Genomic DNA, 13,811 nt, shown 5'->3' with positions numbered 1-13,811 from the left:
TTTGACTTCTAAAATATTACCTCAGCAAGCAGTTTTAAGTAAGACCATTACATTTATGTGGCTTATTGAACCCTCATGCTAGATATTTTTGCATATTTGACAATTTTTGCATTTGGGCCTCAGAAGCACAATATTGTACTAACAATACTTAGTTCATGACATACTTTGGTCATCATCTTCCATGCATGGCCCATTTTTATTTGGTTGATTTTTTTTAAGATTTTATTTATTTGACAGAGAGAAAGAGAGAGTGAGAGAGAACACAAGCAGGAGGAGTGGGGGAGGAAGAAGCAGGCTTCCCGCTGAGCAGGGAGCCAGCCGGATGGGGGGCTTGATCCCAGGACCCTGGGATCATGACCTGAGCCAAAGGCAGTTGCTTAATTACTAAGCCACCCAGGGGCCCTGGTTAGTTATTTTATTTTGTTTCATTTTTTAGTTATTTTAAATAACTACTTATAATTAGTTAAGACATCATAACTAATTGGTTATTTTGAAAACTGTGTACCTACAAACCCATCACTCAAAACAAAAGCTAGAATAGACAATAGCCCTATGACCTAGCAATTCCACTTCTAGGTATGTACCCAACAGAAACCTTTGTTTACATACAAGAGGGTACATGTAAGATATTATTAATAGCAGCACTGTTTACAATAGCAAAAACCTAGAAACAACCCAAATGCTTATCAATGAAAGACAGCATGAATAAACTGCTGTATTCACACAATGAACTATTATATAGCAGTCAAAAATCAATGAACTACAGTGGCATATGATAATGTGAATAAACTTTATCAATGTAACATTAAGCAAAAAAACCCTAAGGGCTCAAAGAATAAATACAGCTCACTGTATTTTTGTGAAGTTAAAACACAAAAATTTTAAAAAATAATAATTTCTAGGTATATAAATTGATACAAAGAAACTATATAAAAAGGGAAACAGTGAAATTATAAAGCAGGGATTCAGGATATGGCCATCTGGGGTGAGGGAAAGCAGAAGGATGGGACAGGGGGACGCATGGCTAATGTAGGTCATTATCACATTTATTAACTGCTTTAAATATGTTTAAACCCAGAGTTGGGTGTAACCTTTCTCAGAACTTTTACTACAGAACTGAGACTTTTTACAGTTTTAGTTCTAGAATTTCCTGATAAAGTGGGCTTTCATGTAAATATGCTAAGATCATGTGGCATTATTTTGGGATTATACCACCTGCCAAAAACAAAGTTCATACATTAGTAGAAATAGAAGTGAAATCCCAATGATTAACACTGCCACTTTCTAAAAAAGTATAACCCTTTAGTAGGATAATATGAAAAAGTTTGAACGAGGTGTATTTTTTATATAAATGGAAGTTGAAAATCATAACTTGCATTAAAAACCTCCTGCATTTCACTTTTAATTCACAAAACAGTTTTCTCAAGTTTGAAAATTCCTTTAAGTCATATGTTATTTTTAATAAAGTAACTAGTTTTCCACGGAGCTAACCTAGAGACCCCTCTCACAGAGTAGTACTGATTCTATTGCTTTACCATTGCACTAATCCCAACCTCCTTATTCCCTACTGCCCCAGTTCAGGCCTGAACTTGCAAACTAGTAACCCAAAGGCACATTTAGCCTATAAACTTTTTTTTTTGGACTGTGTAATGTTTACAATAAAAAAAAATGGTTACCGATTTTTTCTAAAAATTAAAAGTTGTACTTAAAAATGCAGACTCCAAAAAAAAAAAAAAAAGCAGACTCCAGCTTCTATTGCAAAATCAGAATATTAGGCAATTCTAGGCCTATATACCCATTTTGCAACATTCAATCACAGAAAAGGTGAGACCTCCCTTCTTGGACGAACTTTCCAGTTCAGAGTTTCTGCCAGTCTCCTACAACCAGCTCACTTTTCTCATTGGCATTACTTGCTTGGCCTCTATGGAGATTTTCAATCTCCTCTCATATCCATTTTTCCAGTCTTACCTCCAACATGGTACATTCCCCATTCCCTCTCCACAGTCAAAACTAGTTTTCTAAGCAAGTTTGGTCAAACCACTTCTTGATTTGCATATTCTTAACTTGCTCCTAATTGTTTTAAAGATAAAATCCAAATTCTTTAAAATGGCACTTCACGATTTAGGGTGCTTGCTCACCAACACCATTCTGTTCCCCACCCCTTCCCAGGTCTTATTACTACTCAGAACCAGTACTTCCCAAACCAGCATGCTTCCTTATGCCCGGGCCACTGTTTCCACTTTCTCTTCTCCTTTCTTTCATACTTATCCTTAAAAACTCTACTCTGACCAGTTCTGCAGGAAAACGTCCCCGCAAAGCCTTTCCCTCCTGCTTTTCCTTTGCGATCCCAAAGCAAGCTGTGCTCTTCAGTTTGTGAGCTCTTCATTAAAATGCTTGAGGTCCCCAAACATCACCGACACGTGTTAAGCCAGGGTAGGCTGAAGCTGGGTTAACTGTACTTGGATTAAGATCAGCGTTATTTCCTAGTCTAAACTTCTGATCCCGTCCGTCCCCGAGTGTGAAGCACGACCTGAGTGTGTAAGGATTCGCACCCATACGTATTCCACAACCTAACGTTGGTATTCCCCGCCTAGTGTACGGTCGCGAGCACGTAGCCAGAGGCGGCATTCGCCGCAAGCGCGGCTTCGGATTGGACCGGGCGGAGCATGCCGGGAGCGGCCGAGTCTTCGAAGTGCTTGCTAGGAGTTGTAGTTCTTGGAGCCGGAAGTGGGGGTGGCAGGGATAGAAACCGCAGCTGAGACAGCAATCACCGCTCCTGCTGTCAACCCGGTTGTAGTGCATCACCCTGAGCCCACCCACCGAGGGTGCCTTCCTCCGCTTCTTAGGGCTTCGGGAGCCCTTAGGCACGAAGCGGCAGGGGCGCCTCTCTTCAGAGAGGAGACGACCTCGTAGCCCCGGATGCGGCCGGAGGGCGCGGGAATGGAGCTCGGCGGCTGCGAGGAGCGCCTGCCGGAGGAGAGCAGGTGGGCTGGGAAGGGCGCGGGGGGTTGGGGGGTCCGAGGCCGATGGTGCACCGAACCACCGGGAGGATTGGGAGGGCTCGGAGACCACCGGCAGAAGTGTCGGGCATGATGGACTTTGGGCGACCTGTTTGGGAGGAAATTGTGAGAAGAGGGACTGGCAGGGCGTGTATAGGACGGGAACGGGTTTAATGTGGGTATGATATGCTGAGGGCAGGGGGAGCAGGAGAGGAGGTAGCTATTGAGAGGTGCTTTTGTGAGATTTTGCAGGCGAAAGTCTATAGATAGGAGTAGGGCACAATGTTGGTGGCCTGGGTGAAACTTGAGGTGACAGCATGTCGGACCAATATTAAGAAGGTTGGTGTTGTAAGAATTTCTGGGCGCAAAGGTTAGGCACTATGACTGGCCTAGAAAGAAGCTTAGGCGGAGATGACTGTGAGGAAGACGACGAGAAGGAGGGCCTGTATATGAAAGTGGACGATTGTAATGGCCATGGTGTGGGGGAGCGGGCTTGCTAATGAAACTAGAAATTGGTGCGTGCCTCTGTCGGAGTGGCAGGATCTCTCTGTCATTTCCTTTTCGTCTTCAAACCCTTCTCTCCTTCCCCATAATGCAATTTAGCAATTTCACATTTATTTATACGTAACTATTGACATCTAGTTCATACCCTTTAGAAATGGAGGATTTAAGATTTTACAAACTACTTTGATTAAATGGTGACTTGTTCTCTGTATAGGTGCTTCCCATATTTAGGGTTTGCTTCAGTGAGAAAACATCAGCAGGGGGGAAATTAATGAGATACTGTGCCCAGGTGAAGACCTGGCTGTTTTTAAGTTTGACTCCTCTTTTATGTACACTGTTAACTTGTGGCCTGTGTACAAAATGTGGACTGACAAGCCTGGGTTCCTGCCTGAGATGTATGAAAGATGAGTTCAGTGAAATTGAACATCTTACTTCCCTTTTCCACGTTTCAGTTTCTGCTTATGTATATTTGGCTATTTATTCTTCCTCCAGATGTCTGTGAAATGCTTCGTGTGAAAGGTCCCATATAAATTTTAAATAAGGTTTTGGTTCAGTTTTCTTTTCCTTTACCAGTTCATGTGGGAGAGGCTGGGTTGGAAATTTCAAGTTCACATTTCCTCCCCATCTAGCTGGGTTAGTTATTTATTTGATGTATTTAAATAAACACTTATCACATGCCAGGCACTACTTAGGAGCCTTACAAGTATTAATTTATTTACTTCTCATGACGGCCAAACAAAACAGGTATTATTATTATCCCCGTTTAATAGATGAGGAAGCTGAGACATGAACAGGATAAATAACTTGCCAATTTCCTACAGTGAATCCTGGTGGAACTGGGATTCAAGCCCAGGCAATTTGGCTCCAGAGTCTGTACTTTTAATACTTATGCTATGCTGCCTCATTATGTTAATATACTGGGACAAAGAAATGTATAAGATAATGAATTTTATAGCATTCTTTGCCTATTGTTCAGGCCAGTAGGGACAGCTCCTTTGCAGGTATATTTTTCTCTATATTATTTTTTCCATGCTTGCCTTTTTTTCTTTTTAAGATTTATTTATTCACCAGAGAGAAAGAGAGCACAAGGAGGGGCAGAGAGAGAGGGAGAGAATTCCAAGCAGACTCCCCATGGATTGTGGAGCCCAACATTAGGCTCAGTCGCAACCCCAGTTGGTCACTCAACCGACTGAGCCACCCAGGTGCCTCTCGAATGCTTGCCTCTTAACCAAGCAACTCTAGTCAAAATTTAATTTCTGCAGTGGGATTATCCCCCACAAGGTCACTAGTATTATTGCTATAGCCTTCTCTTTGTTGGTGGCTGAGTTAACTCAGAATGTGTTGTTTGATGAAGTTTCATGGCACCAAGGCCTCCTTACCTCCAAGTAGACAACTGGCATGTACATACCGGTGCCTGAGAATTGAGGCATTGTGGCTGGGTCACTCCTAACCTAACTTTCTATAGTCAATAAAATACCCAGTTCTGAAAAAGTCTTCATGATGAGATGGCATCATTTTTTTTTTAAAGATTTTATTTACTGGGGCGCCCGGGTGGCTTAGTCAGTTAAGCGTCTGCTTTCAGCTCAGGGCATGATCCCAGGGTCCTGGGATCAAGACCCGCATCCCTCTCCTGTCTCTCTGCTCGGCGGGGAATCTGCTTCTCCCTCTGCCCCTCCCACTCCCTCTCCCTCTCTCTCTCTGTCAAATAAAAAAAATAAAATATTTTAAAAAGAAAGATTTTATTACTTATTTGATAGAGTGAAAGAGAGAGCATTAGCAGGGAGGAGCAAAGGGAGAGGGACAAGCAGACTCTCTTCTGAGCACAGAGCCCAATGTGGGGCTCAATCCCATGACCCTGAGTTCATGACCAGAGCTGAAATCGAGAGTCGGATGCTTAACTGACTGAACCACCCAGGTGTTCTGAGATGGCATCATTTTTATATACAAAGGATAAACTTACCAATATATTTTTGAAAATATCAATATATTTTCTGAAAGCAATTGATGTAGTGAAATGTGCATTATAACCAGGTAGACCTGCATGTGAATCCTAGCTTTACTGCTTAATATGGCTCATCTATCTGAGTAGGAAAAATAATGCCTTCCTGACTGGTAACTTGTGAGATTTTGAAAAGATAATTTGCATGAAACTCTTCATGGGGTGCTTGGTATGTGCTGAGTGCAAAAAGTGTCTACTTGCTGTCTCCTCCGCAGTTTTCTTGAAATAAGGTGGATATGTGCTTTTCTGGTTGTTGTTCTCAATTGTACTTCTTGTTCTTCTTCCTTCCATGGCTCCTCTGAGTTCAGCACTCCACTCTGAGGATGGGGGTGTTAGCCTAGCTTTTCACTTTATCCTTGGAGTTTAGTTATTTCATAGGTTCCCTTAATTTTCATCTAGCTACTTATCACTCTAGCAAAACACTATACTGCTCAGGGATAATGCTTCTCTTTCTTTAGTTGGGTAGTAAGTGCCAGTCGTTTGGAGGTTGTTCGGTGAAACTACTAAACGATGAAAGGAATGGTTCTTCTGGCTTTACTCTGCCACCCTACACTGCCTTGGGCTATGCAGTCTGAACTTGGAACCCAGCTATATGCAGTTTTTCTGGTGCAGTGATCCAGATAGAGTCAAAATTGAAGTATTGAAATCCTTTTTAGTGTCTCCCCAAACTGAGCTCAGTCCATTGGTTAAAACTGTTGCATCTTCTGTTCTCTATCTCAGTTAATAGCATTTCCCACTCAGCAAACCCAGAAGCCTCAAAGTGAAATTTTACTTTCCTCCTCATTCCTCTTATCCAGGTAGTTTCCAGGTCCTATGAATTTTGTTCCTGATTTTTCTCTGGGAGCTTTATTTCTTTCTCCATTTCCAAATATATTTGCTTGTATTACTGAAAAATCCAGGGAGTAGTATTGCTTCAGGCCTGACCAAGTATAGGTGCTTAAATAAGAATTTGTCACTATCTGTGGGCTCCTCTTCCCTATGTGTTGTCTTCATTCAGACTTTTCTGCAGGATAACCCTAAACAAGCCCAACCAAACCAAACCAAGAACAAACAAACAAACAAACAAAGCAATCCTAATAGGTATAACAAAAACAAAAATTTGGAGGCTGACTAATTTTGGATTGACCTGAGTTATGTTCCCCTTCTTATAATCAGGGTATGGAATATGCTACTCAGGCCCAAATTATGTGCCCAACCCTGGATCCTGAGGCAAGGGTATACTTTCTTGGAACTTCATGGACCAGAGTATATGGCAGAAGGGTGATTCCCCTGTGGAAAAGGAGAGTTCTGTTACCAAAAGAAAGGGACATGAATTCTGGGCACATATAACCAATATATTCATCGAGGACCCTTATGGTCTCTCATTGTGGGCTGTCTCAGTAGCCTCCTAACTGACCTTCCAGTCTGAACTCTGGCCCTAATTCCAGACAGTCTCCACATAGCCACCACCTTAATTTTTTGGAAACAAAGTTATTATACTATTTTACTTGGAAATGTTTAATCTTTTCTTCTTGAAAAATAGAAAATAGTCAAAACTCGTCCCTGACATTTAATCCGTACTTTAATCCCTGCGACATTCCCAGTTTTAAAACCATGGCATTCACTCCCTCCTACATGTTCTTCTTCACCACTCTCATCCTTGCGTCTCCACATTCCTTGCAGTCCCTCCTCCTTCACCTGGAAGGCTATTAGTCATCTTTTAAATAATGCTCCTTTAGAAGGCATCCCTGACCTGCCCTTCTCCATCTCTCTTTCTAACACTTCTCTCTGCAGGACATAGTTATGTAAGTGCCCATTTCCCCCCATTTCATTCTGAACTCCTTGAGAGGTGAAGACTCTTCGTCTTTAACCACCATAAGCCCAGTGCCTCGCATAGTGCCTAACGTAATCGACATTCTGTGAGTATTTATTCAAGGAATGGAAACGTTAACAGTTTGGTCATGCGTCTTATAGTTGGGCAGCTGCCAGTGGTACTGTTGCCTTTGGAAGGGCCTCTTTTTTCCCTTTATCCCTATTCATTTTCATTTTTTTACATTTATCTTCATTTTCTATTTTCTTCCTTTCTCTTTTTTCTTTGACCGAGGTAGGGGTTGACAGTTTATATAGAACTTGTAGTAAAGTAGGAGGATCAAATAATTTTTGAGCAATCCATACTGCTAGTCCAGTTATTAGTATACCTACCACCATTGTCCACTGCCCCCCCACCCCCAACAACATACTGTTGAAGCTTTGGGGGGAAATGCTATTGTCAGAACACAGGAGAGGGAGGCCTATCAGCAAACAGCAGCGACCCTAAACTGAAGCTTATCCCAGTATCTATCCTCCCCACAGCTGGTCTGCTTTTTTTTTTTTTTTTTTTTTAAGATTTATCCATTTATTTGAGAGAGAGAGAGAGAGAGAGAGCGAGCACAAACCGACTGGGGGAGGGGCAGAGGGAGAGAGAGAATCCTGATGCAGACATCACGCTAAGTGTGGAGCCTGACATGGGGCTTGATCTCAGGACCCTGAGATCATGACCTGAGCCAAAACTAGGAGTCAGCTGGCTAACTGACTGCACCACCTCGGCACCCCTGTTCTGTTTTTTTATAGCTCCTTTATCACTTCTTTAATTAAATGGAATCTTTTTGTGTGTGTTTTGTAATCTTTCCCCCCTAAGTTTCACCAGCCTGCCTATCTGGGTGGTTATAGACTAGCTCTGCCCAACATAATAGCCACTGGCCACATGTGGTGATTTAAGTTTAAATTAATTAAAATTAAATAAAATCTAACATTTCAGTGCTTTAGTCATACTAACCAGATTTCAAGTGCATAATGGCCCCTGGGGCTACTGGCTGCCATATTGGACAGTGCACATATAGAACATTTCCAGCATCATAGAAAGTTCAATTGAACAATGCTTTTACAGATTTAATTCTGAGTTTTTCAGGAAACAACTAGGTCATGCTTACATGTTTTTAGTTCCTCTCCATCAGGCTGACTTGAAGTTTAACCCACACTTGATTGAGAGGAGAGAGGATTATTAAAGGAAATCATAAATTATTAGTGACTAAATAGGGACTTGGCAAATTTCCTTTGTAAGGCCATGAAATTTACAGAAATCCTGCTAAATCATAGGAGTGAAGAGATGATGATTTTTTTACTAGAAAATAGCAGGATCCCATAATTTCTAAAAGATTCTAAGACAGTCCCCCTATGAGCTTTCTCACTTGGGTGCTTTGGCGAAGAAAGCATTAAGAACCGTAACATCATTCCCTCTCCACCCCCTTCAATACCATGATTTTATTTTTGCCTCGTCAAGAATCCTTTGAAAGTTTTAAATTTTCCAAGGTTTTTTTTTCCCCTCTTTGTTCTACTTTTGTTATCTGCTTATTGTCTTATTGCTTTGTGGACAGAGAATATGCCTTGGAGGATTAACTTTTTTTTTTTTTAACTTTTTTTTATTGTGTGTACTTTTTAGTACAAGGCTAGTTTTTGTGATTGTCCTATGCTTAAAAAAAAAAGTGTTCTTCAGGGTGTAGTTTTCTAGATTTAAAGAACAATCTTATTATATATAATATTCAGCTCTTCTAATCGCTTTTTTACATTTGGTTTTCATGATCTGATAACTAATCTCCCATTACCATTGTTTTTTCTTTTCTATTTTCACTTTTTAAAAATTTTATTTTTAAGTAATCTCTATATCCAAGGTGGGACTTGAACCCACAACCCTGAGATCAAGAATCTCATTCTCCACTGACTGGGCCAGCCAGGCACCCTTCAATTTTCTTTGCATGTTTTCTGTAGTTTTTGCTTCATGTGTGTGTTTTATTTTATATATATATATGTATATGTGTGCACATATATGTAAAATTATATATGTAATTTTTATGTATATTTTTATTTTCATATTATATATATTTTATTTATATTTTATATATTTTAATCTATATTTTATATATATATACATTTTAGATATATATACACATATTTAAAATTTTAAATTTTTTTAAATTTTAAATTTTAATTTAAAAAAATTTTTTTAAAAGATTTATTTATTTTAGAGAGAGAAAAAGAGAGAGAGTGCATGAGTGCACAGGATGGGGAGGGGCAGAGGGAGAGAGAGAGAGAATCTTAAGCCAACTCCTTGCTGAGCATAGAGCCCAAAGCAGGGCTGGATCTCATGATCCTGAGATCATGACCTAAGTTGAAATCTAGAGTCGGCCACTTAACTGACTGAGCCACCCAGACTCCCTTGTTTTATATTTTGAGGCCATGTTATTGGATACATAAAATTAGTGAGAGTTATATCTTCATTATGGCTTCTTTGTCTTTTTAAATGATTTTTGCCTTAAATGCAATCTTGATATAATATCATAATTTCTGCTTACCTTTTTGCTTGATTGGTTCTTTGGTTTTAAATAGTTGAGTTTATTTCATTGACTTTTATTTTTATTTCATGTCTGTTTTATCTTAATTGTCATCTTTTAAAAATGACTTTTTATTATGTTCTTTTGCTTTTTCTTTGCATTGGCAATATTTAAGATAATCTAGTTTTAGTTGTAATGATGATTAGCTTTTACTTTAAAATAGTGTCCCTAAAACTGGAGGCAACTGAAGCACTGTCTTTCCTCCCCTGCCTTTGCTATCGAAGGTGGGGGGGGGGGTGCCTCCTTGCTTGTAAAGCGTTGTGCTACCCAGATGTGACTGTAAGGTAATGAGATTGGCTTTCTTCTATGACTCAGGAAATTAACCTTACTGTTTTACAATAAAACCTTCTATGTTTCTACCATTCTATTAAGTAAGCAGATTTGAATCTCTGTTATATACAAGATACTTCCAAATTTGAGGAAGTCTTCCTAGCTTTCCTACTTAAGCAAGAGTACCCTGAGCATGATCAGGCCTTGGAATCTGTGCTTATGAAGAGGAGATTTAGCCTGGTTTTAAATCAGTTGAGATATTCTTTAGATGCAGAGCACAGTGACAAGTCTTAATTTGTGTTACAGACGGTCCTATCCTAGATAGTTTTGGCAGATTTTTCTCTGAGGCAGAATGGGTAAGAAGGCTTTATTCAGGTACCCCTTCTGATGTAGTTTGACTTACTATATTTAGGCACTGGAAATTTGAAGAGGGAAAAGAACAGAGAAAAGAAAAGGAATATCATTATCTACCCTATGATGGTGCTTTCTGTAGATTATCAATCACACTGAGGGAGCTGAAGCTTAAAAAATTTAAATGGCTTACCTAAGAATGCTTAGCTAGTTTGTGGAGAGGTTGGCCTGACTGTGAACCTTGCTCTCTTTCTGCTGCATGACATTCTCTCCCTCTTTCTAATAACAGCACATAAAAAATAGAAAAGACATTGTGTCTATCCTTAAGGAAACAAATCACATACAACAACAATTAAATAGCATTTTTTTAAAGGATCATTGGGAGGAATGGTATATTGACAGCGTATGTTATGGGGTTTCCAATAAGGGAGTTATAGCTGGTCAAATTATTTAGAACTTCTTAGGAGAAGGTTGAACTAGAGCTGAACCTGAATCCCTGAATGAGACAAGAGGAGAAGTATTTTAAGTGGAAAGATCTGCTAAATAAAACCATGGAAGTAGGTATGAGGTTGGCATGTTTATAATAGAGTGTGGTGGGGAGAGAGACTATTTTCAAATTGAGGAGTACTGAGCGGGAACGTTGGTATTTAGACTGGGGCTACATGATGGAGACTTTTTGAATTCCATATCAAGGAGTTTATATACCATCAATGGTTAGGTTTCTGACATAAGGGATTTTCCTTTCGGTAAATCTACTCATTGTTGAAATTCAACAAATTTAATATTCAAATGTAGTGTGATTGGTGAGGGATTTGTTGAATAGATTTGAAATTATAGGCATGCCTAGGAGGACCACTTATGCCCCCTAGACATTAAGATTCTACTGTCAGCCAGTAAAGAGATGGAACTAGCCAATGGTTAGGTTCTCCTAGGTGCCCCAGAGCTGAGAAACTATAGTAAAGGCAAGGATGTTTTTTTCTATGAGCATTATTTATTTAAAAACATCATAAATATTAACTGCATGCTGTACTCATTAAATACTATATAATTAAACCCAGAAATTGTGGAGCCAGATAAGAAAATTAAACAAATTAAATGTAGTAGTCTATTGTTACTTAAATGTTACCAATAATTATTTCACTTAACTATGTTTTCCTCTACTTTATTTATTTTTTTTTTTAAAGATTTTATTTATTTATTTGACAGACAGAGATCACAAGTAGGCAGAGAGGCAAGCGGAGAGAGAGGAGGAAGCAGGCTCCCTGCTGAGCAGAGACCCTGATGTGGGACTCAATCCCAGGATCCTGGGATCATGACCTGAGCCGAAGGCAGAGGCTTTAACCCACTGAGCCACCCAGGTGCCCTTTCCTCTACTTTAAAGAAGGAACCTATCACTTTTTTTCAGAGAATGCTTTTTGGTATTAAAAGTCCCAGGTGTTTGCCTGACCACAGTCTTTCAGCCTAAGATGCCCTTGCCACTTTGGGATTTAAAAATCCTTGATGGTACTTTCTAGCCTCTTGTTTGCTAATTTTGTTCAGATTCTTGATCTTTCATTAATTGCTAGAACTGTTTAGGAAGGGCTAAACAGGGATGCCTGGGTGGCTCAGTCGGCTGAGCATCTGCCTTCAGCTCAGGTCATGATCCCAGAGTTCTGGGATGGAGTTCCTATCAGGCTCCCTGCTTGGCAGGGAACCTACTTCTCCCTTTGCCTGCTGCTCTGCCTGCTTGTGTGCTCACATGCTCTGTCTCTCTCTCTCTCTCTCTCTGACCAATAAATAAGTAAAATCTTTAAAAATAAAAAGAAAAACTAAAAAGAAGGAAGGGCTAAACTGTTTCTCTCCTCTGTATTTCCCTCACAGAACCAGAGGTAACTATTATTACATATCTCCATTTCTCTCAATATTTTTACTTGGGATCATAAATACAATTTTATATTCTGCCTTTTATACTTTAGTATATCATTAACTTTGGAAACTTTTTCTAATCAAAGATTTTAATGGTTTCATGATATTCCACCATTTAGATATCACATACCTTTCTTCACATTTCAGGGATTAAATCATAATCTGACTTGGGACAACCTGACCTTCAGTCTTGATTTCAGGTAGATACCACAATTCATTGCAGATAAACGGCACACTGTGGAAGGGGTATGCCAATAAGTTGAAGGTATTTCCTTGTCCTTCCTAAAAAGGGCACTGGGGATCAAAGATATGCTTATATGTATTTCTTGGGATTGAATCTCACTTTATAATCACTTATTATGTATATATTATTTGTCATATATTTCACTTATTTTTAGTGATTATGTGTTAGTTATAGGGCATAGCACTTTTATTTATTTATTTATTATGTTTTTATTTAAATTCCAGTTAGTTAAATAGTGTAATATTATTTTCAGGTGTACAATATAGCGATTGGACACTTCCATATATCACCTGGGGCATTGCACTGTTTTAGAGAGAGAAAATTTGTGGGGCATCTGGGTGGCTCAGTTGGTTAAGCATCCAGCACTTGATCTTGGCTCAGGTCGTGAGGTCAGGGTCATGACATCCAGCCCTGCACCACCTCTGCGCTAGGTTGCGTATATCTTTTCAAATTAGTGTTTTCATATTACGTAAAGAATATGGGTAGTAGAATTACTGTATCATAGGGTAGTTCTATTTTTTAATTTTTTTTTAAAGATTTTATTTATTTATTTGACACAGAGAAATCACAAGTAGGAAGAGAGGCAGGCAGAGAGAGAGGGGGAAGCAGGCTCCCTGCTGAGCAGAGAGCCCGATGCGGGGCTCCATCCCAGGACCCTGAGATCATGACCTGAGCCGAAGGCAGAGGCTTAACCCACTGAGCCACCCAGGTGCCCCTATTTTTTAATTTTTTGAGTAAACTCCACACTGCTTTCCACAGTGGCTGCACTACTTTGCATTCCTACCAACAGAGCTGGAGGGTTCCTTTTTCTTCCACATCCTCACCAGCACTTGTTGTTTCTTGTGTTTTTTATTTCAGCCATTCTGGCAGATGTAGAGTGATACCTCATTGTGGTTTTGATTTGCATTCCCTTCATGATGAGTGAGGTTGAGCATCTTTTCATGTGTCTGTTGGCTGTCTGTCTGTCTTCTTTATAGAAATGTCTGTTCATGTCTTGCGCCTGTTTTTTAATTGGATTATTTATTTTTTTGATGTTGAATTTTGGAAGTTCTTTATATATTTTGGATACTGACTCTTTATCAGATATGTCATTTGCAAATATTGTCTTCCATTCTATAATTGTCTTTTAGTTT

General features: G+C 39.6%; 1 protein-coding gene across 3 annotated transcripts in view; it reads left to right on the top strand.

Moving 5' to 3' along the window:
• Positions 1 to 2,872: 2,872 nt before the first annotated feature.
• The window catches only part of RUBCN (rubicon autophagy regulator), a gene marked incomplete at its 5' end in the record, with an annotated part of 55,248 nt that continues 44,309 nt past the window's right edge, over positions 2,873 to 13,811 (top strand). For 2 of the 3 annotated variants that reach the window (XM_080820573.1, XM_080820572.1), the window contains one exon: positions 2,873 to 2,984. In XM_080820573.1, the coding sequence (XP_080676699.1) occupies positions 2,920 to 2,984 (65 nt within the window). The remainder of the gene's footprint in view (positions 2,985 to 13,811) is intronic. The other variant, XM_080820571.1, reaches the window with a different exon arrangement.

Source organism: Martes martes, assembly GCF_963455335.1.
Source record: "Martes martes genome assembly, chromosome: 1".
Taxonomy (NCBI): domain Eukaryota; kingdom Metazoa; phylum Chordata; class Mammalia; order Carnivora; family Mustelidae; genus Martes; species Martes martes.
The sequence above is the reverse complement of the archived record's forward strand: the minus strand, read 5'-3'. Positions and strand labels throughout refer to the sequence as shown.